This window comes from Maylandia zebra, linkage group LG6 (assembly GCF_041146795.1).
Source record: "Maylandia zebra isolate NMK-2024a linkage group LG6, Mzebra_GT3a, whole genome shotgun sequence".
Classification (NCBI taxonomy): domain Eukaryota; kingdom Metazoa; phylum Chordata; class Actinopteri; order Cichliformes; family Cichlidae; genus Maylandia; species Maylandia zebra.
Window position 1 is genome coordinate 36,462,284 of NC_135172.1, and position 24,642 is coordinate 36,486,925.

Here is a 24,642-nt window from a genome sequence, read left to right on the forward strand (position 1 = left end):
CCTTTGCCTTTATTTTGCCTTTTCTAGCTCACATTTCATTATGTGCAACAATTAACAACTTATACAACATTTACATTACAAATGGCACAAATTTATGTTTAGGATTACTCATCACACAAGGCTGACATACCATCATAGAAAGATTTCAAAATTTACTTGTATAAAAGTTGAATTAAGAGGTGGACCTGCACACTCATCTCTTTCATATATTCTTCGCAAAGTGCAAATTCAGTCTTAAAAAGCCACGTGGATGTTTTTCATACATCTGTTTTTTCATCACTGTAAGATAAAACTCAGCATTTTGTTCAGTAACCATCATCGTATTCATTCTGGGCCGCCTGCCGGGCTAGCATGGCCTGGATAAGAGCACTAGAGCCTGAAGGCCCAGGGTTTTGTGGTGGAGCAGTCATCCACTGAATTCTGTCATCTTCCTGTGCTTGCTGCCTGGCCTGCATGACCTGCATCATGACACTTGACACTGGATGCGGCAGGTCACCCATGTCATCTTCTGTGTCCTCTGCTCTTCTTCTGGCTTGCATGGCCTGTGTGACGGCACTGGATCTGTTGAAAATGTCATATTGATTATTGTCTTCATCCTCCACCCTGTTTCTGGCTGCCATGGCCTGAGCAAGTGCACTGGAAGATGATGGGTTTTCATCATGCATCGGATACTGATCTTCATTCTCCTGGTCAGCTAGTTGACGGGCCAACATGGCTTGCATCAGAGAACTAGAGTTAGACATTTCAGAAGGAACAGGTACTCCACCAATGCTGTATCTTTTCTCCTCCTCTTCAAGTTGCTGACGTGCAAGTAAAGCTTGAACCATGGCATTTGAGTTGGACTGATCACCAGATGAGTGATCATATGAATGCTGTTTCATGCTCTAAACAGTAAATAAAATATTCAGTAAGGCTGATAACAAGCTTCTACATGCAAAGTGATGTCAGCATGAAATAATTTTAACAACAAACCCCTTTTTGTTTCTTCTGTTTGGTGTTTTTGTTTGGGATAGATTTTTGAAGGTCCTGTAACCTTTTTAACAAGAAGGACTTGTCTTTCCCTTCCTGGTGGGAGGGAAACAGAAGCAGTCAGGCAAACAAAAACAAAAACATAAAATGTAAATGTATTCAAGACTAGATAAGTTCCACTTGTTCCTGATGTCTGGTGAAACATATATTAAGGGAAACAGTTTCTAGAACAAACTCACATTGACAATCTGTTGTCTCAGACGACGAATAAGCTCCTTTCGACCATTAGTGACTTGCCACAATATGTATATGATGACACTGAGCAGTAAAATTGCACACAGGAAAACCATTTGCTTAATGACACAAATTTTGCATCAGTACATATGTGCATTTATATGCAAAGCTCAGTTATATGCAAAACATGGCTTGGACTTTTTCGGTCAACGTTACAAAGTACATGCTGTGTACATAAGACAGCACTTGCACTATGCACTTACAGGATGATGAGTGTGATTAGAAAATAGAAGATTTCACTCCGGATGACATTATTGTAAATCTCGACGACCCACTGAGAGCCAGTGATGTTTTTTAGATCATCTATCCAGACATCAACCGCACTGAAGGAATTGTTGAGTCCACGAAAAGGGCCACAGGACTTTGAGGGAGTCAGGCTATGGAGCAAGACAGAGTGAACAAAACAAGACTGAGACTGGAACCTTTCTGTATTTTCAGTACAAAATGCATTATTAATCAAAGACAAATATATATAAATATATTATTTTATTTTAGCTTAGAAAATAATAAAATAGAATTGATGGATATATTTTTCTCTTTTTTAACAGTTGAAGTCATGTCCTCTTACCTCCAGGCAGTGTATGCAACAATTGACAGGGCTCCCACGAAGAACGGGAAGAAGAGAAGGAAGATGAAGATGGTTTGCATCTGAGCTGCTCTGCCAGATCGCCGTGGGGGCTGACAGTTATGTGTGAGACTGACCTGAGAAGTGCAAAAACCAAACTTGTACTACCCCATAAATACACATCCATAAACAAATATATTGATTTATTTTTGTAGTAACTTTGCTAATAAACTTGTGAGCCATAACAGAAAACAGAGCTTGGAATTGACTTTTTAAAAGATCATTCAGCAGGTTCATGAAACACACAGCATCAGCAGATCCGGCCTAGATCAAATTACAAATCCTACAAAGTTCATTAAATTTCAGTGATTGATTGATCTTGTCTGGTACCATTAAACCATAATGGTTACTCCTTAAATCCGAAACCCAGGCTGTCTTTTCCATTACCCAAAATAAAGCATCCATTCAATGTGATGAAAGGATTTTAATTAATTATTGACTGAGGTGTGCAAATAGAGTAACATGACCCTTATGGAGCATGGAGCAGTCCTGGTAGCAGCATTTACCTTCTTTAGATAAAACAGGATGAAGAATTTGAAAATCTGCATGGCAGGTAGCAGAGGAGAGAAGTAGATTCCAATCCTGTGGAGAGAAAATAGACGATTGCATTTAAATAATTTAAAAAGGTCCAAGATCAAGATAGATAACATAAGATTTGACTAAAATCCACTGACACACTGCTAGAACTTATGAAATGTCGAATGTATTGTTCATATGGTTCATACCAGGCCAGCGTCTGTGAATAGATGAGTTCAAGCACATTTCTGGCTACGTCAAACTCAGGAACCCCCATGCGTGGTATTAATTTTGTCCCGATCACACTATTAGACAGAAATTGAGTATGTGATTTTAAACATAGGTTCATCTAACAATATAAAATATGAATTGAAATTCTATAACTCACTTGCTAAGAAACTCTCCAAAGAAAGATCCCAACATCAGGAAAAGGAAGTCAAAAAGGACCAGACGGTACAAAGACTGCCCTACCATGGACTCCCAACCCTGATGAATGAAACAAATTCACGAATGAATGTCTATGCCTAATGAATAAAGTAGGGACAGATAAAATAAACGTATGTTGTGTTTAAAAAACACAAATAAATAGATAAATGGATATTTATTACTTACTTCTGAACCTTTATCAGGCACCTTCTTCATCCAATAATAACACAAAACAGACAGAATGGACATCTTGAGAAAGACATTTCTGTATGTGAAAAAAGAAAGTATTTCAATTTTTATTATTGGTTAAATAAATAATTATATTTGCTTTGTGCTAGATGTCCAAATCCAAATCCAAATCCAATTTATTTATATAGCACATTTAAAAACAGAAAGTTTTCCCAAAGTGCTGTACAGAAACAAAGGAGTAAAACACAAGATGAAGCCACTGACACTCACATAAAAACACAATACTACACATAATAAACATATCAACTCACACCAGTCTGAACGCAATCGAAAATGGGTGTGTTTTCAAAAGCGACTTAAAAACAGGAAACAAAGATGCCTGTTTAATATTTAAAGGCAGCGTAGTCCAAAGTTTTGGAGCCATAATTGAAAAGGCTCGTTCTCCTCTTTGTTTTAGCCTAGATTTTGGGACAACCAAAAGCAGCTGATCTAAGGGTCCGCGAAGGAATATAAGGCTGAAGTAACTCGGAAAGGTATGGGGGAGCAAGACCATTAAGGCATTTATGGTCTATAAATTTATAGATGTGTCGATAGCTGCACCACTTTACATATATACAGTCATGGCTTTACATAGATACCACTATACTTTATATATACTTTTGTTTAAGCCTGGTCCTAGAACTGTTCCTAGATCCTAGCACTCCCAGTCTTCTCACTATACTTCAGGAAGTCCTACATTGTTTTATAACACAGCCCACAAATTACACTGCAATTAACTCTAACAAGATTGGGAGCCTGCTACCATGCTGGTGACTCTGTGATGATGTCATAGGCACACCAAAACAAGGTTAGTTGCCTCCTTATTTCCGGTCTAATGGTAAACTAAGATATCTGTATTTTGTTATCTATCTAGACATAGACATAGACATATTTATATACATATATTGTTTTATTTCACCTGATCAACAGAGCATATATCTGTTTGCGGTGGGTGGAGTAATGCTCAAATTTGTTGAAGAGGGAGTAGAAGAGTGGAATAACCAGGTTTATTAAAGACACCACAAAGGGAACCAGGAGTGTCTTTGCCTCCTCAAGCAGAGACCAATTGTCATTTTCTGTTGGCTGCAGTAAAACATAAAACAGGTAAAGATAGTGGATAATGACAAATACTGTATGCAATGAAACAATAAAAAACCCTGCACTGTTGGTAAATGACAAGACTTTCAGTAAATTTATGACACCTGGTTTAGATTTTCACGCTCTGAGAGTACAGGTGAGGTATATATTTTTACATGTTTTTTAGCTTCTACTAGTTTTACTAACAAGAAAAGTGATTTCTCTAGAGAAAAAATATGCATTCACATTGCCTGTAGTCTACATTTAACAGACACAAGTAATTCCAAAGTCTAATTATTCCATTTTAACTTATGTACCTCAATCTCATACTTGCAGAGATAGTAAATACCGGCTGCACAACCAAAAGCCAAGCTTGTGGAGAGAAGCCAGCAACTAAAATGAATCCCATAGTGCTTCAGTTTTTCAGAGACTGTAAGGCGCTCCTGCTGGGCCGTTTCTGATAAAGACTCCTGAGTGAGCAGCAAGAGGACAAACAATGAAATACTGATGTGTATGTAGGTGTAAAATACAGAATTTCAATCTGTCACAGTTAATTCAGCATTTGATATTTTTTAGAAAAAGAAAAAAGCTATAAGTCACCTTGAGCTGGACACAAAGGTTGTTCCTGCGCTGTTTCACTGCTTTCTCATTGGTTACACTAAAATCCCAGGTGCAAAGAAGTTGCCATGCACTGTTTGATGTCGAGTCTGCTAGTACATAGTTGTTCTTGAAATTGACTGCCATGCTGCACGTGGACAAATCAAGATTCAGAATCATTGTTAGAATCAGAGCTATTGGAGCAGCTATGAGAGTTTTTATATCTACAACTATTAATCAATGTTATGATTGCTTGTTTTGGCATACTTATATTAGAATTTTCACATTTCCTAATAATTTATTATTATATTTATCAATTTTTTCTTTTAACTTATCTCCTCTTCTCCCACATGCATGTTGAGGAGTCATAACAAAGCAAATTCCCTGTGGACTTGAGTAAAATCTTTAGCATGATGAGGACTTAACTAACCTGAAAATAAGTGAAATTCCACATAGCACCATATAGACTGCAATGGTGAAGAAATAGGCCAGCTGCATGTTGTAACCCACCAGAGATTCATTGCTGTAGCTACCGTAGTACATGACCGTATACTTGAAGTAACCCTAGGAAATCCAAAATATATGCAACTCTTGTTCACTCAGTACAGAGAGAATTAGAAAACATCTAACATGATATTACATAATACATATCAACAGTGTTTGCTAGTTCTAATTGATTATGATCTGCCATCTAGAGCAGATTCATGTTTTAGATTTTCTTTTGTGAAAACAAATGCTGTTGCACTGTCACTCCACTTGACGAAACCCCACTTGTGGTTGGGGTTTGCATGTGCTCTTTGTGCATGAATGTTAGGTTAACTGGTGACTAAACTGGCTATAGGTGTGGATGTGAGACTGGTGATCTGTCCAGACTGTATCCATCATTGGAAAACAAATAACTGCATCCAAAATAATGCAGATTTGAGCCATGAGCATGAGCCATGACTGAGAACCTTCACAGACATGAGCATAAACCAAATAATTAGCTCTTTAAATATTACATAGTCATTTAATTAAATGGTAATTATTACATTAGCTTTAAATTTTAAAATAAGGATGGTTGTGACTTCAACAGAAGATAAATGCATGTACTACTTACAGCTCCAGTTAGTATCTCCAGTCCTCTGAAGGTCACATTTTGGGGTACGTTGTTCACAATTTGAGAAATATTTGGGGTTTGCTTGTAAACAAGCAGAGGGATGGTGACAAAGCCAAAGTTGACCAGGAATGAGAAAATGTTAAACATGAGAAGCCACTTCAGGAACACAAAATAGGTGAGAACACTGGTCCCAAACTTCCCACCAATGCTTTTCATAGCGCCTTGCCACAGTTTCAGGGTCTGCTTGGCTGACTTTACATGGTACCCGCATTTTCGTGAAAACTGAAAAAAGATCATAACATTCTGTATGTAGCATATGAGCACAAATTATGAATGAGCTAGGCTCATAAAGAGATGCAGCTGTTGCTTTTATGACAGATAAAACACTCACCAGAGACAGCTTTTCAGAGCAATCTGCCAAACATGTGAATTGGCGAGACTTCTTGGAAGACTGTAATTCCAATTCTTTCCTGTAAGAGTAAAACCATTGGGATCCTTGTCAAGCAAATTACCTGCATCACAAGTTTCTGCAGGCTGTAGAAGCCCCTTTGGACTTCAGTTAGTACTTTCTTGTGTAATTTGTGTTGGACAAATACTTCCTTCTTCCTTCTTTATTGCAACACCTGTGGCCTCCAAGCATTTGCATACAGCCTAGTTTATGGTTCCCAGCAGGATGCAATGTTTAACTAAATGTTTCGAATGACACTGAGAAGGATTTTGTTATCATCTTTATTTGTTTGTGGCTCACCCACCTGATATGTTTCTTGTCTTTAAAGCTCATTGGAAGATCCCGAATGGCCTGGATTCTGTCTCGTGTTGACAGAGCAGCAAGTTCCTCGAGCAAGTTTTGTTGCTCTGCCAGACACAAGATGACAAGACAAGTGCTGGCTGTTAAATCTTTGCGAGTACTGCCTTTCAGAATACATATCAGGTGTCATAATTCACTATCCAAAAATCCACAGGATAATCTGACACCCCTCAGGTGTGCTTACCATTTTGCATCTCATTCCAGATGGCATCCTCTGTGAAAGCTGTTTGGGTATGATCTGCATTAGGAAACATGCTCATCCTTCTCATCGCTATTCCTCTCCACCGCATTGTCATTTTTCCTGGATTTGCACACAAGCAAAAGACAGCCAGCCTTCTGTTGTGATTATTGTGGATTTTCAAACTCAAAAGCATGAGATTGATACAAGAACAGAGTGACAGTCAGCAAATGAACTGGGTAGCATTTTTAAATGTAACACCTGCAGCCGTTTATGCAGCCTTTATCACTTACTCTTTTCTATAATAACAATAAGCTGCTACTTATTTATAAATCTAAAGATAAATATCGACTGCAAAAACATTGACAGAAAGCACTGCTGATAGTACAGGACACAGCACCATATACAAACTAATGTGGGTCCTAATATGCAACTGTTTGTTCAAAATCTTTATTTCTGATGAATTTATGATTTCATATTTATTTTCATTTCATATAATGCTATGATACTGAAGGTGTTGGTGCCATTGCCCACCAAACTGTATTACTTTGCAGTTATTGTCAGAGTATCAGTCTGTGTGTATTATTTGCATGCATTAGTTTTAGTCTTGGTATGACTCTGGAATTTCTTTTTAGTCTTTCAGAAGCATAAAGATTAAATAAAATGGGAGGAAATGGAAGACATAGTTATAATTCATCCTGAATTTCTATCTATATGGATTCCATGACAGTCCATCCAACAGTTGCTAATACAGTTTACTTGTGTATTTAATGTAATAGGTGATGAAATAGATATTAGACAAGTGAAAACAGATGTAAATCAAAGTTGTATATCTGTGTCATGTTCTATGGTAATCAAACTATACACTGAAAAAAAGGCCATGTTGGATTTACTTGATTCAATAGTGGACATTGGTTGCACACAAATGTTTTGCTTTGGCAGAAACTTAGACAAATGAGTTAAATCAACACAACTTATTCCTATTCAATAAACCTGTGCATTTTGTGTTCAGAAAACACAACTGAAACATGTTTAGATGAAGTAAGTTGAGCTCTTGGAATATTTTAATCCTTCACAATTTTGTCATTTTATTTCAACACTATTCAATAACTGTTACCCCAGTACTACTTGGTCACTTAAATACTACATGTTGTCTTCATATTACATAATGTTCAACAAAGTCTAGAGTCTGGTTACTATAAAAAGTGAACGGGTCTACAACAACTACAATCCTCCTATCTTTCAGGGGCATAAGCCTGAAGTGATAGGTCACTCGGCAGCGAACACCCTGGACAGCTCACCAGTCTACCACAGAGACAAACAACCATTCACATTAAATTGTGGATTTGAACCCAGGACCTTTGTGAGGCAACAGCACTAATGCCACCATTACATGTGGTTAAACCATGATAAAAAGCGATAGCATACATGTGGTGTGTTTGTAGTTGTCTGTGTAATTTCATGAGTCCAGCAACTAGCCACTCTTACTAGATTGTATCAGATCATCTCAACAAGAACAAATTAAGTTGTTGAATTTCATACAGATCCTACATGATTTAATTACGTTCAAGATAGAAACATGAAATTTTTGTGTTCAAATTAAAAGGTAGGCTTTTTTAATGTAACAACCACCCAATTTACTTCTTTCGGTTTACCAAAAAAGTAGAGGCGGCTGCTCGACTTGACTGAGATGGATGCCTTCGTCAAACCACGATCCAAAGCATGCGAGACTGAAATCCTGTGTGATGTAAACATTGCTATATTATTGACTTACTTCACTCGCTGTTGGTCACATGAACAATAACCGTATGACTGTTCCCACCACTAGCTCATGACCCTACGCTGTGTTCACTGCATGATTCCATGTTTTGGCACTGATCACCACCTGCACTCATGTATATATCTTTCTACGTAGCACTTTTAATTCTTATTCTCATGTATATATCTCATGTATATCTCATGCATATATCTTTCTACGTAGCACTTTTAATTCTTATTCTTACTTTTATTTTTTCATGTCTATTTAAGCGCAATTTATGACAGCATGTTTGCACTGAAGCAACGCAGCAATTTCCTAATGTTGTAAACCTGCTCAACATTTGGCAATAAAACCCTTTCTGATTCTGATTCTGATTCAAACATGAACAATTTAATCTACCCTCTCTGCATATTATGTAGTTTCTACACTATAGAGTTACTATAGAGTTACACTTAACTTTAAAGCATGAGGCACTTGTGTTAAATACACACAAGATACTTACATAAATCCAAGAGCTGGCCAATCCCTTTTTTTCAGTGTAGTTGAAAAACCGACCAACAAACACTTCTACTGTATGCTGTAACTTTTTATTTGAACTTCATGCAAAAAACATTTACTAAATAATCCCCTTTGCTCTGTTTTATTTTCTATGCCAATTTCCTTGTAGCTTTTATTGTTGACATCCATTATATCCACAATTAAGGATACAGTCTAGTGAAGACATGAGTATGAGGATGAATGGCAATGTTATTTGAACACTCAAAAAAAAAATGAAATTGGGTGGTTGTTACATGTACAAGATTCAAACTTGTAATTTGAACTAAATAATTTCATGTTTCAATGGTGAATGTAATTAAATCATGTAGCATCTGCATGAAATTCAGCAACTTAATTTGTTCTTGTTGAGATGACATGATACAATCTAGTAAGAGTGGTTAGTTGCCTGGACTCACAAAATTCACAAGATCACATTAGATGTCAAACTGCAGGAAAATCGCTGGAGTTTTAAGAGGCAGACAACTACACCACGTGTATGCTATCGCTATTTATTGTGGTTTAACCTGTCAAGGACAAAAACATACAGAAAATTCTGCATCAAGCCTTCTAATCATAGCTTTCCTTTTGGTAAGCCTGGATTGACAGCTTGGTGGCGTGATGGTTAGTGCTGTTGCCTCACAGCAAGAATTCTAAATTACCCATGAATATAAGTGCAAATGGTTGTTTGTCTCCATGAAATCATCAACCCCCATATTGGTTCATTGAGCACGACTAGCAGTAATTGCCTTGATTAACAAAGTAGTTGTTCAAACAACAAGATTTCATTGCGTTTTCCTAAAGTTTTTAACTTGTGTAGAATCAATTAAAACAAATTTCACTCTACATACTTAAATAAATCACTTCAAGTCAATGTAAGTATACTACGCTGATCCAACATAATCTGATTACATTAAGCCACCAAATGCCAAATGTGTTGGTTTGACATGGTCAAAAATCGGTTATTGTACTTGGTTAAATCACGTGGAAAAAGGCGCCATGATTAAATTGTGTTCATCCAACAACAGATTTTTTTGAGTGAAATGATTATCCTGTGATGGAAACTTTACAGATTAATGTGTGTTTAGTTATACCATAAAGGAACTGTGTAATCTTAAGTGTCATGAAGCGTATTACCTGAAGACGATGGAAGTGGAATAGATCTTGACTGATTATATTCAGGGTCCATCCCAAATATACTGTGATCTAAAATGTAGAGGAGATAGAGAGGAAGTATCAACAAAAGGTTACTTAGCAACATCCACTGGCATATACAAAAAACGAAGCTGCTGAACAAGTAACACAACTTTTTCAATCAAACAAACACAAATGTGTACAAAAACTTTATGTTGCTTTATAGTTAAATAATTTAACATGGCCACAAAGAGGTGATACACATACTGGGTCCATGGTGCCTTGGAGGACTCCTTGGGCGTATGGAGATGGCATCCATTGGGATGTTTTCTCTACCCCTCCAGCTTTGTTCCTGCCAGCCACCTTGAGGCACTCTCCCTATAGCAGCATCATTGCTAGCCCTGTCACCCCACCAGGTTGGGTCTTTGTTGTCATAGGGGTTAGTATGATGGGTTTTGCTGGAAGCCCTAGAGCCCAAACAGAATAAATTAAATTATTAATAAATTATATAAATGTATGACACCTAAGAGCACTGACGTTATCACATCAGGAAGAGAACAGAAATTTCAAGTCACCGATATAGTTATTTGAATTTAAACTGTGGAGGTTTTATTTAATTTAAAGTACATTCAGTCTTATAGAGTATTGGACTCATTTTAACAGTAAACTGCAGAGACTAGTATGCTAAAGTTTACTCTAGGGCTCTCATATAATCATCCACAATCCTCAGACCTTAAATCTTGTACCAAAAAGATTAACACTAAAATGAACCAGCCGAGGATAAAGCAAAGATATATAACAAATTCGCGCTGTTGCCTTTTTCTTGAGGCGATCCTGTTGAAGCTAGTTTTTCATTTGCTTGCTTGACATTCTGACCTTTTCTTCACAGTACTTCCTCTTACTACAAGCACACACAACACACCACTCAAACTCCTTCACAAACACATTCTTTGACAAATTGTAATTCTATACTTTTCAGGAAAAAAGATTTCTCTGATGCACATTTGAGGACAAAAACAAATTTTATGTTATAATATAAACACAAACCTTCTATCAATTTCCAGAGTCTCGGTGTCATGGTATGCATGGTTGAAAAATCCCCCGTTCCTGTAACTTGTCATGAGATCCTTCAAATCGATCCGTTTGCTTTTCTTTGGAGACAGCAGTGATTCCTCAGCTCAGTATGCCCCAGTCGCTCCCAATATGAGGATTTCGGTGTCAAGTGGCAAAATGTAAACGACTTATTCCATATAAAAGACAAATATTAAAATAAAGCAATAGAATTGTGCTTGAAGTCAAGTTATCAAGCTAAAGACTAAACCTAAACAAGTAGTATAACATGTTAATACCACATAGTTTTCTGTATAGAGGCAGCTTCATAGAAAGCATGTGCAATTTGATCTCTAGAGCGCTCGGTCCGATCATTATAAATTCATGTAGGAGGTTTGGTTTCAGCCTGTGGAAAGAGGTTTGGTTGCAGTGGTATAGCTCTGTGGTTCTCACAAAAACCATTATATTATGGCAAGAGAACACCTCGGTCTTATATAACAATGAACAGAAAACAACAGACTGATGGCTGAACTATGGAAACAGGAAACCTATAAGAAATGTGTAGTTAGAGTTAGGTTCTCATATAATAACAAACCTGTAAAGATTAAAAGAACTTGTCAAATGACATTCTGCTCTGTTATTAGCCTCTGCTTACCTGGTTACTGTCCTGTAATGGAGAGAATATATCTAAAAGGGCGTCCTGACAATACAGAGTTGCAGCTTAAAAGTCTGAGGAGTATCTCTGAATTACCGTCAGTGACATAAAAAGAAGGACTGTCCTCCTACCAGGAAGTTTAGCCTGAGCTCACAAAGGCAAAAGTCCGCTGCTTTTGGACTGGCACTTGGATATTGAAAGGTTACGCTAGATTGTGACATGAATAATTAAACCGCCAGTGCTAATAATTATTTAGCATCCTTATTAAAACTTAAGGTGATAAGGCTCAAAAGGCTGACCTATAGGGTTGAATCCTGTTACAGACAGATAAATGAAACCTAACCAATAAACAAATAGTCGGAAACCGGTGGGTTTACTATGCTCCACACAGGGAAGGAAGAGTTGTGAGCAAGCATTTTAATGAAGTGAAAGGACAAACATAGACAAACTGGGAATATATTGTGTGACTGTGAAACTAACTAATATAATATGTAATCTGTATGTTCATAATTTTGTTTTTTTCTTTTGAGACTGTGAGTTAACTAAAACCTATTTTAAACTTAAACCTGTCATATTAGTATAATTAGCACATTCGCTTAAAAAATCCTACAAAAATGACTACATAGCATAGAATATAATATTAAACATGTAACTAGCAACACAGACTATTATAAAATGAAACCAAACACGACACCCAGATATAACATAAATAAATAATAGCTAGTGTCGCTCCCGGAGCTGTATCCACATCCAGGAAGTAGATGTTGGGAAAGACTGCTATTATCTTCCTGACAGCTGGGAGAGTTAACTCCTTGTTTTTGACGAAGTCTGATGGTTAATTGTTAGCTAATACATAAATAGCTGTATTTATTCTGTCGGAAAGGAAACAATGGAAGTCGACTCAGGTATTTTTGAAGTTCGTGCATTACTTCAGAACATTAATTAACCCAATTTATTTCTACATTAGCTAACTAGCTAATAATGCTAGCCGCTAAAAAGTAGCTAAAAGTTTGTTGTGCTGGTGAATGATTTGACAGAGGGTCATATAACGATTACAGGAAGACCTTCAAATGAGAGCAGGAAGAGATTTTGTTTGTCTGGTTTGGCTCGAGTGTGTTTACGGTGTCGAAACTCAATTGTCGGCTCATAAAACAGTCTGCTCCCTTGGTTAGCCATTGTCTTTTCTCCTGGGAGGCAAACGTAAAAAGGAGTGTCGAATTTTAACAATGTTTTTGTTAGCTGTAGATACATATACTTGAGTTGTGACGTGATGTTATTGTTTGTATGTGTAAACTTATTATAAGGCGCAGGGTGTTAGGGACATTAGGGTAGCCAGTAGTGACCTGTTCGTATACAGTACTTATTAAAAATCTATTAAAAGCTCATAAGTGTGCACAGTTTGAAATATCAGTATCCTGTGATCTACAATTTATCATTAATTACTTTTGTGGAATGTCGAGTTTAAGGGTGCATCATTTTCTTCATTTGTATTGATTTTTATTATTATTCCCATAATATAAAACAGCTTCTTCTCAGTTTTCTGTCACTTAGAAAAGTGTTAGAAAACTCTGTCCTCCTCTCGTTCTTCTCACCACTCTCAGTCAGTGCAACCTCAATTCCCCCTTTCTCTTCCTTTCCACCATCCTCTATCACATGTTCTTGCTCACCCTGCTACACAAACTCTTACTTGAAGTATAATTTTTCAGTTTTCATCCTTTTGGGGCTCATGTCAGAGGTCAACTCTGATCATTGAGGCACAGTTTAACTCTTGCGAATAATGTAGCTATCTTTATATTTGTGAAATTTTAAATGAATCCCAACACTATAACAACAGTACCTTGAGAAGACCTGATATCAGTATGTTAAAGTATGTTAAAAATACATTAGATTAAATTAGATTTATGATATGTTCAATGTTTTGAACTTGTGACAGCCATTTTCTGTTTGTTTTACTTTGATGTTATCAAACAGAAGTCATATGGCAGTTTAAAGGTCTTGCAGATATAAACCAGGTGATTCAGTAATACGTAAAAATGGTTTCCACAGACATGCTACCAGAGGGTTTTCTAGATGTAGAAAAAGCTACATCTAACGAAACTATTGGCATGTGAATGTTTTTTCCTTTTCATTCTTTTTTTATTTAGATTAAGAAGAAGTGTCAGTTCGGTATTTTAAGCCTTAAGATATACCAGCTTCCTCAAAATGCCTTGCTTGCCTAACAGCTGGCTCCACATACAGAAGCAGAATTCTACTTGATGTTAGTCTTAGTAAAGTTTCAGTTCAAGCTGCTATCGAAACAAATGATTACTTGAAATAACTTTTTGTTCTCAAGATACGAGCTCATCATGTGTCAAATAATTTGGAGGAGACCTGCTTCTGGTTATCTGGCTGTTTCTGAAATTCATGGCCACATGTTATAATGGTGTTAAGTTTAGCTTGGTAAATTTGAGAGACATCCTATATTGATTTAACGTTTTCAACAGCCTCTTAACCATTCTTAACCTGTTAGCTGTTATCTTTGCTGACCTTCCTTTTGAACGAAATGTGTTAATGGCTGACAAGTGAACTCAGTTTACCTCCTTTGCCTCTCAATTCTTTTGTTTTAATGCCATTTCTCAATTTTGCTTTCTTGGAGAAAGACATGAGTAATGAGACTCATTAGCAGTCACCTGGAGAGAATAAAGTAACTGTGCTATAAGGTTGAGCCTCAATGTGTGTTGGACTAAACCATTTCTAAATTTGTAAGTCTGGCAGAGAGCTTCTATTATTTTTGTAATCATCCAACAGATTTATTCAGGCAGTTTAATTATGACATAATTTACATAGGGATTAAAAAATGTAAACAAAAGCATTTTTTTCATTCCTGGCTTGGAAGGGCCCCTCCTGCTGGAGCTCTAGGTAGTACTTTTCTCTCCACTGCTACAACCTATTTTTTAAATGGTGTTGATGAGCATTTTTTTAGCCTTTCTGGAGTTTTTTTTTTTTTTTTCATGGTTTAAATTTTATCTTTAGTCACTATGTTAATATCAGTTTGTTCTCATTTCTTTTGTCATGGTGTGTGGTGGTCCTTTGATAAAACTGAATATATGGAGGGAAAAAAATAGGAAAAAAATAAAAAGCAAACTTGTCTAAGAGAATTCAGACTGTGCTGAAGAATAAAGGTGGTCAAATGAAATGTTGACTTTCAAGCTGCATTGTATTTGTACAGTACAGCTGTACAAATATAGCATTTTTACGCTATTTCTATGCATGATTGCACTTGTCAGTAGATCTCTGCACTTATTTCTCAATTTCATAGCAAAACATGAAGAAATGAGGGATGGTTTGTGTCTTTTGCATGGTGATGTAGTTATTATCTCAACTTGAATCCAACTTGAGTCTGCAAATAAAAAAAAGTTTAGTTTATGCAAATCTCAGACAACATATACATCCTTAGAAATATATCTGTGCTAGCCCAATATCAAGTGAATCGTGTAGCTGTCCATATTTTTATGTGGACGTGAATGGATTGGATGGATGGATGGATGGATGGGTTGATCCTGATTTGAAGTGACTGTTGTGAAAATGCAGGGGTAATTAGCTCAGTGTTAAACACAGTCATATTACTTTGTATTATGTATATTTCATCGAGTTTTGTTTTCTGTACAGATGCAATATTAGCATCTGTTCCAGAAGAGCAAAAATAAATGTCATGTAAGAAACATTACTTTGTTTGTCTTTTCAAGTGTTTGTCACTGATCACAGTGGGCGAATCAGCAGTAACCCTCTGCTGGACCAGCTCCCCAGTTACCAGTCCCTGCTGTACCGCAGGAAGTCGTCAACTGTTGGCTCCAAACAAAGAGGCAGCTCTAGAGCAAGGGTTGGCTCATCTGGCAGTTGGAAATGGGGTATAAACACCTTTGTAAGACAAACCGTGAAACAGAAGAGTCAGACTGAGAAGCGACACATCAGAGAACTAGCCAAGCCCATGGCTGAGAAACGCAAACAGTAGGAAACTGTAGTCTGTTATGACTTCTTTCACTAATAGCTAAATAACGTTTTTGTGTGTCAGGAGTTTATTTGACTGTTTGATGTTTTAGGAAACGGTGTGCAGAAGATGCTCAAGAGTTGAGCAGCTGGCAACAGTGGCGACAAAGCACCCGCAAGTATCTGAGGAGGATGAGAGATGAAAGCGAAGAATGGCTGAGCTCTTTGAAGCTCTGGAGGGGAGACATCCACCTAATAGAAGGTAAAAGAAAGACAAACAGATTGTCTGACAGAAATTGTTTCTTTGGTCTCAAAGACTTGTTTGGATTTCTGTTCAGATGGTGCTAATCGGTAATTATAATTTTGCTAAGACAAAGTGTACCTTTGTGTTATGTCAGACTTAAGTTCTCCCTTTTTGCCTCTTTCACTTGTCACTAGGGATGTTTGGAACAGGGATCCTGTCTTACTTCTCCTTTCTGCGCTTCCTGGTCACACTCAACTTTATCATCTTTCTGCTCATGTTCGGTTTTGTCATGTTGCCCATCATCATTGCACCCCATGTTTCAGGAAATATCACCTTCAGCCAGAATGATAGTGAGAGGATTATTTGTTTGTTTGTTTCAATTAGAAGCATATACTAAGCAAGAAAGATGAAAAAGCTTAGCTTATCTGTTATATTACAGGTTACTGCAGCGTGTATGAAAGTGGCAGTCGTCGAGGTCTTGTTAACTATCATAAGTATATTACTGATCTGCTTTCTGGTGAAGTAAGTGTTGTCACATTATTAGTCTCCTGAGAAAGAGTCCACTCTGTAGTTTCTGTACTCACCTGCTGTGCTTCATCTGCAGGGCTTTCTGGAACAGACCTATCTTTTCTACGGCTTCTACAATGTGGAAAAAATCCATTTCTCCCACATAACTTATAATTTGGCACTGGCATACCTGCTGGTCACTATAGGGTACCTCTTCCTCAGTCTTATCTGGATTGTTAAAAGGTATGAAAAAGGCAAACTCATAAGAAATAACATTTATGTGATGAGATGTGGTCTTGAGTGTTTTCTTCTTTCGAAGGTCTGCCACCGGGTTCAAACATAATCTGATTCAGGATGAGGATTGCTTTCAGAGTTTTTGCAACAAGATCTTTGCTGGCTGGGATTTCTGCATCACCAGTGAGAATGCTGCAAAGCTGAAGAAAAAGACGTTGCTCTATGAGCTGAAGGTTAGTTTATACATCAGAAGCATGATTGTAAAACTGGCTAGTCAAAACAATGGCCAGTTTACAAATTTGTTTTAAACTAATTTGAAAAAATGGGTGCTTACATGACACCCCAGCAGCTACATACAATTACTCTAAAGTAAAAATAAGATGTGCATTTTAATATAATCTACTTTTATGGCTTTAGTGACATTCAAGGCCCCAGTTCCCACATGCATTACTACCGGGGTCACATGCTAATCAGCGGTATTCTGTGCTATCATTGGTAGTCGCTTCAAATCCTCACCAGGAAGTTAAAGGCAAGGCAAGTTTATTTGTATAGCACAATTCAACAACAAGGTGGTTCAAAGTGCTTTACAGAGACATTAGAAACAAAAACAAATAAAAAGCATGATTTAAAATTGATTAAAACAAGCAAACAAACTAACTAAATAACAAACAAACAAACAAACAAACAAAACAGTATGTAAAATCAAAACAGATAAAATCAGAACAATAGATAAAATCAGTAGTTAAAATGAGCTTAAAAGCTTAAAATAAATTTATCACAGGTCCCGCCTGCTTCACAGTGCCAGCAGTTATTTAGCCTCTAACCACGTGAAGTCACTGAATGTCATTCACTTTCTATTGCCCCTGGTTGCCACATAGCTGCCAATTGTTTTCAGTGTTGATGCAGCTCTACCCTGTACCTGTGTCCTGGAGGTAGTAGTTCATATGCATGTTAGAGAGGGTGCAATACATCACTGAGAATTGCTTACACTTGTCCCTTGATGTTCCTTAAAGTAAAGTAAAAGAAAAATTTTATTTATATTGCACCTTTCAAGATAAAAATCACAAAGTGCTTCACAGAAGCTAAAACATAAAAATCAAAATCAACCAAAAGCGAGTTTAAAACAACAACAACAACAAAAAAAACTTCATTAGTCTTACTGATGAGTCTAAAGTAAAGAAAATTAATAATCAAACACCATCATTTTGTTGTCTTGCCTTATTTTAAAATTCATATTTTTATATCTTTAGACTGATTTGGAGGATGAGAAGATCAAGCAGAAAATAGCAGAGCGCACCCACAAAGAAAAATGTCGGCTTTACTTCATCCGTCTCATCCTGAATCTTTTCGTCATTGGTGTACTGGCTGCTTGCTTCTACTGCATTTATTTAGCCACTATCTTCTCCCAGAAAGCCCAAATGAATGACCAAAAGGTAAGACAATTTTTTTTAATATTCTTTCTCTCCACCCACTTTGATTCAACCTTTATGTAGAAATTTCTGGTAAATGTTGGCAACACAGGATAAAAGGTATTTGTTGTTTCTCCTCTTTTGCAGGTGAATTTCATAGTAGATCTCATTTTTGAGTATCTACCTTCAATTGTTATCACCTTTGCCAACTTCATTACCCCAGTACTTTTCTCTTTTATCATCAACTTTGAGGACTATTCTCCTGCTTTTGAGATCCGCTTCACTCTTATGAGGTAAAATGGAGTCTTGTGTTTTGACCTGCTTACTCATAGATGCAGATTTGAACTTGAAAGTATTTCTGATTTGCCTTCTTTCTTCCTATCCTCACAGGTGTGTCTTCATGCGGTTAACCAGTATTGTGGTTTTGCTCTTTTCTGTCTGGTCTCGGATCACTAAATGTAAAGATGATCCCTGTATTTGTGGCTACAACCACGATCTTTACCCTGTAAGTAATCCTCTTTTGCCATAATGTAATATACAGTGGTTTGCAGGGGTAGTGCCACAGGTACCAGTGTCAAACTCATTTGTATCTTTGCATTAGCTGTTATACATACAGTGGGGCAAAAAAGTATTTAGTCAGCCACCGATTGTGCAAGTTCCCCCACCTAAAATGATGACAGAGGTCAGTAATTTGCACCAGAGGTACACTTCAACTGTGAGAGACAGAATGTGAAAAAAAAAATCCATGAATCCACATGGTAGGATTTGTAAAGAATTTATTCATAAATCAGGGTGGAAAATAAGTATTTGGTCAATAACAAAAATACAACTCAATACTTTGTAACATAACCTTTGTTGGCAATAACAGAGGTCAAACGTTTACTATAGGTCTTTACCAGGTTTGCACACACAGTAGCTGGTATTTTGGCCCATTCCTCCATGCAGATCTTCTCGAGAGCAGTGATGTTTTGGGGCTGTCGCCGAGCAACACGGACTTTCAACTCCCGCCACAGATTTTCTATGGGGTTGAGGTCTGGAGACTGGCTAGGCCACTCCAGGACTTTCAAATGCTTCTTACGGAGCCACTCCTTTGTTGCCCGGGCGGTGTGTTTTGGATCATTGTCATGTTGGAAGACCCAGCCTCGTTTCATCTTCAAAGTTCTCACTGATGGAAGGAGGTTTTGGCTCAAAATCTCACGATACATGGCCCCATTCATTCTGTCCTTAACACGGATCAGTCGTCCTGTCCCCTTGGCAGAAAAACAGCCCCATAGCATGATGTTTCCACCCCCATGCTTCACAGTAGGTATGGTGTTCTTGGGATGCAACTCAGTATTCTTCTTCCTCCAAACACGACGAGTTGAGTTTATACCAAAAGGTTCTACTTTGGTTTCATCTGACCACATGACATTCTCCCAATCCTCTGCTGTATCATCCATGTGCTCTCTGGCAAACTTCAGACGGGCCTGGACATGCACTGGCTTCAGCAGCGGAACACGTCTGGCACTGTGGGATTTGATTCCCTGCCGTTGTAGTGTGTTACTGATGGTGACCTTTGTTACTTTGGTCCCAGCTCTCTGCAGGTCATTCACCAGGTCCCCCCGTGTGGTTCTGGGATCTTTGCCCACCGTTCTCATGATCATTTTGACCCCATGGGATGAGATCTTGCGTGGAGCCCCAGATCGAGGGAGATTATCAGTGGTCTTGTATGTCTTCCATTTTCTGATGATTGCTCCCACAGTTGATTTTTTCACACCAAGCTGCTTGCCTATTGTAGATTCACTCTTCCCAGTCTGGTGCAGGTCTACAATACTTTTCCTGGTGTCCTTCGAAAGCTCTTTGGTCTTGGCCATGGCGGAGTTTGGAGTCTGACTGTTTGAGGCTGTGGACAGGTGTCTTTTATACAGATGATGAGTTCAAACAGGTGCCATTCATACAGGTAACGAGTGGGGGACAGAAAAGCTTCTTACAGAAGACGTTACAGGTCTGTGAGAGCCAGAGATTTTCCTTGTTTGAGGTGACCAAATACTTATTTTCCACCCTAATTTACGAATAAATTCTTTACAAATCCTACCATGTGGATTCATGGATTTTTTTTCACATTCTGTCTCTCACAGTTGAAGTGTACCTCTGGTGCAAATTACTGACCTCTGTCATCATTTTAAGTGGGGGAACTTGTACAATCGGTGGCTGACTAAATACTTTTTTGCCCCACTGTATGTGTTAGAATGTGAATATTACATATGTTAAGTGTAACTGCACGAATATGTGCCCATATTTTGGTCTCTTAGACTTTTAATTTTAAAAAGTATTAAAAAAATAGTATATTCCTAATCACCCTATAAAATACATTTCTTAAATCGTGACATTGTATGTATGGTAAAATCCAGTCTCTATATCCTTGTTGCTGTCGACAGTGCTGGGAAACGCATGTGGGCCAAGAGATGTACAAACTCACCATCTTTGACTTCATTGTCATCGTTTCCGTCACCATCTTTGTGGAGTTTCCTCGAAAGTAAGACCTCATTTATCCACAGTAGAAAAAAAGTACAGTTCATCTAGTTTTGTGATCATCTCATGACATTTGAAGAGGTGTAAACATGTCACCTTCATAAAAGATTAAGAATCTCTAATGTAACAGTTACAGGAGCTGACTTGGACTACCGTATTTTTCGATAGTGCGCCTTATAATCCGGTGCGCCTTATGTGTGAATTCTGGTTGTGCTTGCTGACCTCGAACTGATTTTATGTGGTACACTGCGCTAAAAAATCTGTCAAAAATGTTTTAGTTTGACTAAGCTACAGAGCCGCACCGCTTGGATGGATTGTCGGAGAATTACGGCTACTGTAGTCAGGAGCCTCGCGGAGTAATCTGGGTCTAAAACTTCGTCCGCTTCAGGTCCCAAAGTTAGATGAATACTGCGACATCACTGAGAGTTAGAAACTGTCTAAATTCCTTCATCTTTAATAAAAATGATCAGCGTTGCTGCTTTACCAGGTGGAACAATTAAGTTTAACATCCAGGCATCCATCAAAACAGAATTTATTAAATTTAACAGAGTTAGAAGTTAGCATGAAGTTAGCTCGCTAGTTTACACCGAAACATGATATAGCATGTTCTGACTGAGATTTCTGAAAAAATTAAAATGTACAGCTCTGCTATCACTTCCAGCATAAATAAGGACAGAAAACTAAACAGCAGTGATGTTTGTAGAGTTACTGAAGTTGGATTAACTGGTATATAATGATGTGCTACGTGATCGCTAATGACACAGCTATGTTAGCATAACATAAACACAGTGAAACTGGAGGATGAACGCTAACTTTTTTCCACTCGATAAAAGTTAACGTTAGGGTTCCCGATGGTTAGGGACAAATGCAATCGCATGGCAGGATGCTGTAAATGCACCAAACTTCAGTCAGGAGAACAACTGAGACAATCCATCCACAATACAAGGTTAGTCATTAATATACTGCAACAACATGGGAATAGAGCAGCTGTGAGAGAATTCAGCATTAATGAATCAATGGTACGGAAGTGGAGGAAGAAAGAGGAATGAGTTGAGTCAAGTTTGACTTGTTTTGTTTCGCTTAATGCGCCCTATAATCCGGTGCGCCTTATGTATGAAAACAGATCCATTCATCGACAGTGCGCCTTATAATCCGGTGCACTTTATGGTCTGAAAAATATGGTAGTTTTAGTGTTAGCTTAGTTAGTCTAAATAAATGTAGCTAAAATTATTCTGTCACTGAAGGCTTTGTTTTCTCTGATTATTTCTGCTTTAGTCATTTTTGTCCTTCTTGTTCTATCCTACCCAGACTGCTTCTGAGGTACAGTAATTCTGCCCTGGCTAAATGGATGAGCCAACAGGAGTTTTCTATTCCTCAGAATGTACTGGAGATCGTCTATGGTCAGACCATCTGCTGGATCGGCACTTTCTACTGCCCACTGCTGCCTGCTATCTGCACCCTCAAATATTTCTTTATTTTTTACATCAAGAAGGTGACATTTTGGTTTGAATGCATGTAGTTTTTTTCCTTGCAAGAGTGAAGGAAAAAAGCATGAAATATTCTAGTAAGCCTCATTTGCAAATTTTTGTTTGCTAGGTATCATTAATCAAAAACTGTCGTCCAGCCACACGTCCTTTCCGAGCATCCAGCTCCAACTTCTTTTTCCTCGGCGTGCTGTTGATCGGCCTGACTCTTGCCTGTGTGCCTGTCATAGCTAGTATAGCACAGTGAGTAATGTTCATACTGTGTTCTAATTATATTTGTATAGTTTGTATGGAGCTTTAAAAGAACCTCTAGCAGAAATATTCATGCCAAAGGTCAAAATCTGGCCACTGCCATATAATTATTTTTTTCTTAATATGGATAAATATAGGAACTCTTACTTGTATGCACTCACTTATACTTCCTTTTTGTTCAGGATAAACTGTTCTCGGGCCTGTGGACCTTTTGTTAATTACGAAACCTCCTGGTACGTGGTGCCAGCTACAGTTTCTCAGCTACCCAAAGGAGTCGAAAAGCTTCTTCGTGCTCTCTCTTCAGAGGCCTTTGCTGTCTCTTTCTTTGTTATCACATGGTTGGTCCTCTTATTATATATTTTCACCTTTTTAACATTGTTTTTCCTCTGCTGTAATTTTATACTTTGTTTCCATGTTTTTTCCAGTTTGGCCATGTTTTATGTGATTGCACTTGCTGGAGCACACAAGAGGGTCATTAATGAACTAAGACACCAGCTAGAAATGGTAGGTCTTATTCTTCCCCCCCCCCCCCCCCCCCCCCAAGGGAGGGAGTATGTAATTGGTTCCGTTTGTTAGAAGTCTAGTGCCCACACTTTTAAAGATATCGTTTTCAAATTTTGTGTGATTGTAGATACAGATAACGGCTTAATTTATTGTTGGTGAAAATCTAGTCGAAGTTACACACCTTATTTTTTCAATATGTTCTGTACGATATCAGTAATAAAAACATCATAAAAAGTCAAAGTTTTATTATAGCTCTTGTCCTTCAGGGGGAGTTGCGTACTCTGAGTGTTCTTGTTATCAATTCAGTTATTGCCAAATACAGTGTGAACTGAAATCTGTTTGTGTTAATTTGTCAATCAGGAGGGCCGCGACCGGCGTTTCCTGATCCAGAAGCTGTGCCAGGCCCAGAAGCGCTCAGGTGTGAGATCCCCACAATCCAAATTCCAACCCCGCCGCAGCAGCAGCAGAAGCAGTCCTAGCTACCACACTAGCTTCGCCACCAATTTCAGTGATGCGGTGTTCCTGGCCCATGCAGCTCCAAGCTCCTCCACTCAAGTTTAAGGCAAAGGCCTTATTTTACTGAACAAAGCAGAGGTGCATGCTTAGACAATTCTTCAATTGTCTAAGCAGACAATTGAACTTTTCAGACTAATATCTTAAATGTGTTTAATTAACTGTGAAAACACTGCATTGTAAACAAATATCCTGTTCACAGTGCTTCTGACCTTTTCAGTGGTTTTTTTTGCTGTTTGTTTGTTTGTCCAAAAAAACAGTCTGAATATTTGTGAATATATGAATTGACAATCTCAAAAAAAAAATTTTCCTTTAATCAAAACTTTATTTTTGTTGAGCTGCAGAGTATTTACTTGCATGTAATCTTTTCCTTCTGAGAAGGATTTCGATTCTTTTAAACTACTGGACTTGTTTTTAAAACTTTTCTCAATCTCATGCACTTTAAATGTATTAACGCAGGGTTTTGGGGGTTTGTTTTGTTTTTTTACTACAGCTTCCTTGTTGACTTGTTTATTTGTGGGTGTTGTTGCATATGCAAATGAATATTTATGACTGTGCTTAATACATTTTGAATGAAATTACTTTTAACACTACTTTTTACTTAGTTTTAGTACCTTTTTAAAATATCTTCTGGACTGTGGGCATGTTATTAACAATGTCCCTGCTCTGGGGTTGTTTTTTTTTTTTTTTTTTTTTTTTTTTGTCAGATTTGGATGAAAATACTCTTGTACTTTCATGATGCCTTAATTTGATTGTGGGTACTGTACATATGAAATAAATGTTTTCCTAAGTATATTTTCTCATTTAATTGTTTTAAATCTCACTCTGTCAGTCTCATCATGCAGATATTTTATGGAACAAACTGATATAAGTGAATGTGAAATACTGTTTTGAAAAGTCAAATGGTGGTAAAATCTCTGTCATGGTGCTATGACAAAAGGCAGTTCGATGATATATAAAAAGTGATAAAGGGTAATCAAGGAGAGGGTAATAATAAGATTACGAATTGGCCATTGAAAAAGTAAATGGAATAATTACAAGGCCAACACAATACGCTAACACTATAGAT

The 24,642-nt window shown here is 37.6% G+C and overlaps 2 protein-coding genes across 3 annotated transcripts; one reads left to right on the forward strand and one right to left on the reverse strand.

The window, feature by feature from the left end:
• Positions 1 to 13: 13 nt before the first annotated feature.
• On the reverse strand, positions 14 to 12,087 carry tmc5 (transmembrane channel like 5). Its single transcript, XM_004538935.2, has 21 exons — positions 11,950 to 12,087; positions 11,292 to 11,484; positions 10,512 to 10,711; positions 10,248 to 10,316; positions 6,824 to 6,940; positions 6,584 to 6,686; positions 6,223 to 6,301; positions 5,832 to 6,113; positions 5,163 to 5,296; positions 4,736 to 4,880; positions 4,453 to 4,605; positions 3,978 to 4,141; positions 3,017 to 3,095; positions 2,793 to 2,890; positions 2,614 to 2,709; positions 2,395 to 2,470; positions 1,832 to 1,965; positions 1,467 to 1,640; positions 1,209 to 1,287; positions 973 to 1,065; positions 14 to 884 (listed from the first exon to the last, which is right to left on the reverse strand). The coding sequence occupies exons 2-21, from the start codon at positions 11,363 to 11,365 to the stop codon at positions 306 to 308; spliced, it is 2,928 nt and encodes a 975-aa protein (XP_004538992.2). The 5' UTR covers positions 11,366 to 11,484; positions 11,950 to 12,087; the 3' UTR covers positions 14 to 305.
• A 622-nt stretch (positions 12,088 to 12,709) lies between these two features.
• Positions 12,710 to 24,368, forward strand: tmc7 (transmembrane channel like 7). 2 transcript variants are annotated; one of them, XM_023154413.2, is made up of 16 exons: positions 12,710 to 12,854; positions 15,675 to 15,936; positions 16,029 to 16,177; positions 16,354 to 16,509; positions 16,599 to 16,681; positions 16,764 to 16,909; positions 16,986 to 17,133; positions 18,151 to 18,333; positions 18,457 to 18,602; positions 18,700 to 18,814; positions 20,727 to 20,824; positions 22,129 to 22,312; positions 22,417 to 22,547; positions 22,739 to 22,894; positions 22,982 to 23,060; positions 23,421 to 24,368. In XM_023154413.2, the coding sequence occupies exons 1-16, from the start codon at positions 12,839 to 12,841 to the stop codon at positions 23,619 to 23,621; spliced, it is 2,253 nt and encodes a 750-aa protein (XP_023010181.2). In that variant the 5' UTR covers positions 12,710 to 12,838; the 3' UTR covers positions 23,622 to 24,368. The 2 variants fall into 2 exon arrangements, with proteins under 2 accessions (XP_023010181.2, XP_023010182.2); XM_023154414.2 differs by lacking the exon at positions 16,354 to 16,509.
• The last annotated feature ends 274 nt before the right edge of the window (positions 24,369 to 24,642 follow it).

What these genes read in the sequence shown, in the direction of transcription:
- tmc5 (XM_004538935.2), bottom strand. Translation starts at nt 11,365, where the DNA reads ATGACAAGTTACAGGAACGGGGGATTTTTCAACCATGCATACCATGAC. An exon ending in GGAATTTCACTTATTTTCAG is followed by an intron (nt 4,881 to 5,162) that starts GTTAGTTAAGTC and finishes GTCCACGTGCAG; the next exon opens with CATGGCAGTCAATTTCAAGA. An exon ending in TGAGACAACAGATTGTCAAT is followed by an intron (nt 1,066 to 1,208) that starts GTGAGTTTGTTC and finishes CCCTCCCACCAG; the next exon opens with GAAGGGAAAGACAAGTCCTT.
- tmc7 (XM_023154413.2), top strand. An exon ending in CCCAAATGAATGACCAAAAG is followed by an intron (nt 18,334 to 18,456) that starts GTAAGACAATTT and finishes CCTCTTTTGCAG; the next exon opens with GTGAATTTCATAGTAGATCT. An exon ending in TAAGACACCAGCTAGAAATG is followed by an intron (nt 23,061 to 23,420) that starts GTAGGTCTTATT and finishes TTTGTCAATCAG; the next exon opens with GAGGGCCGCGACCGGCGTTT.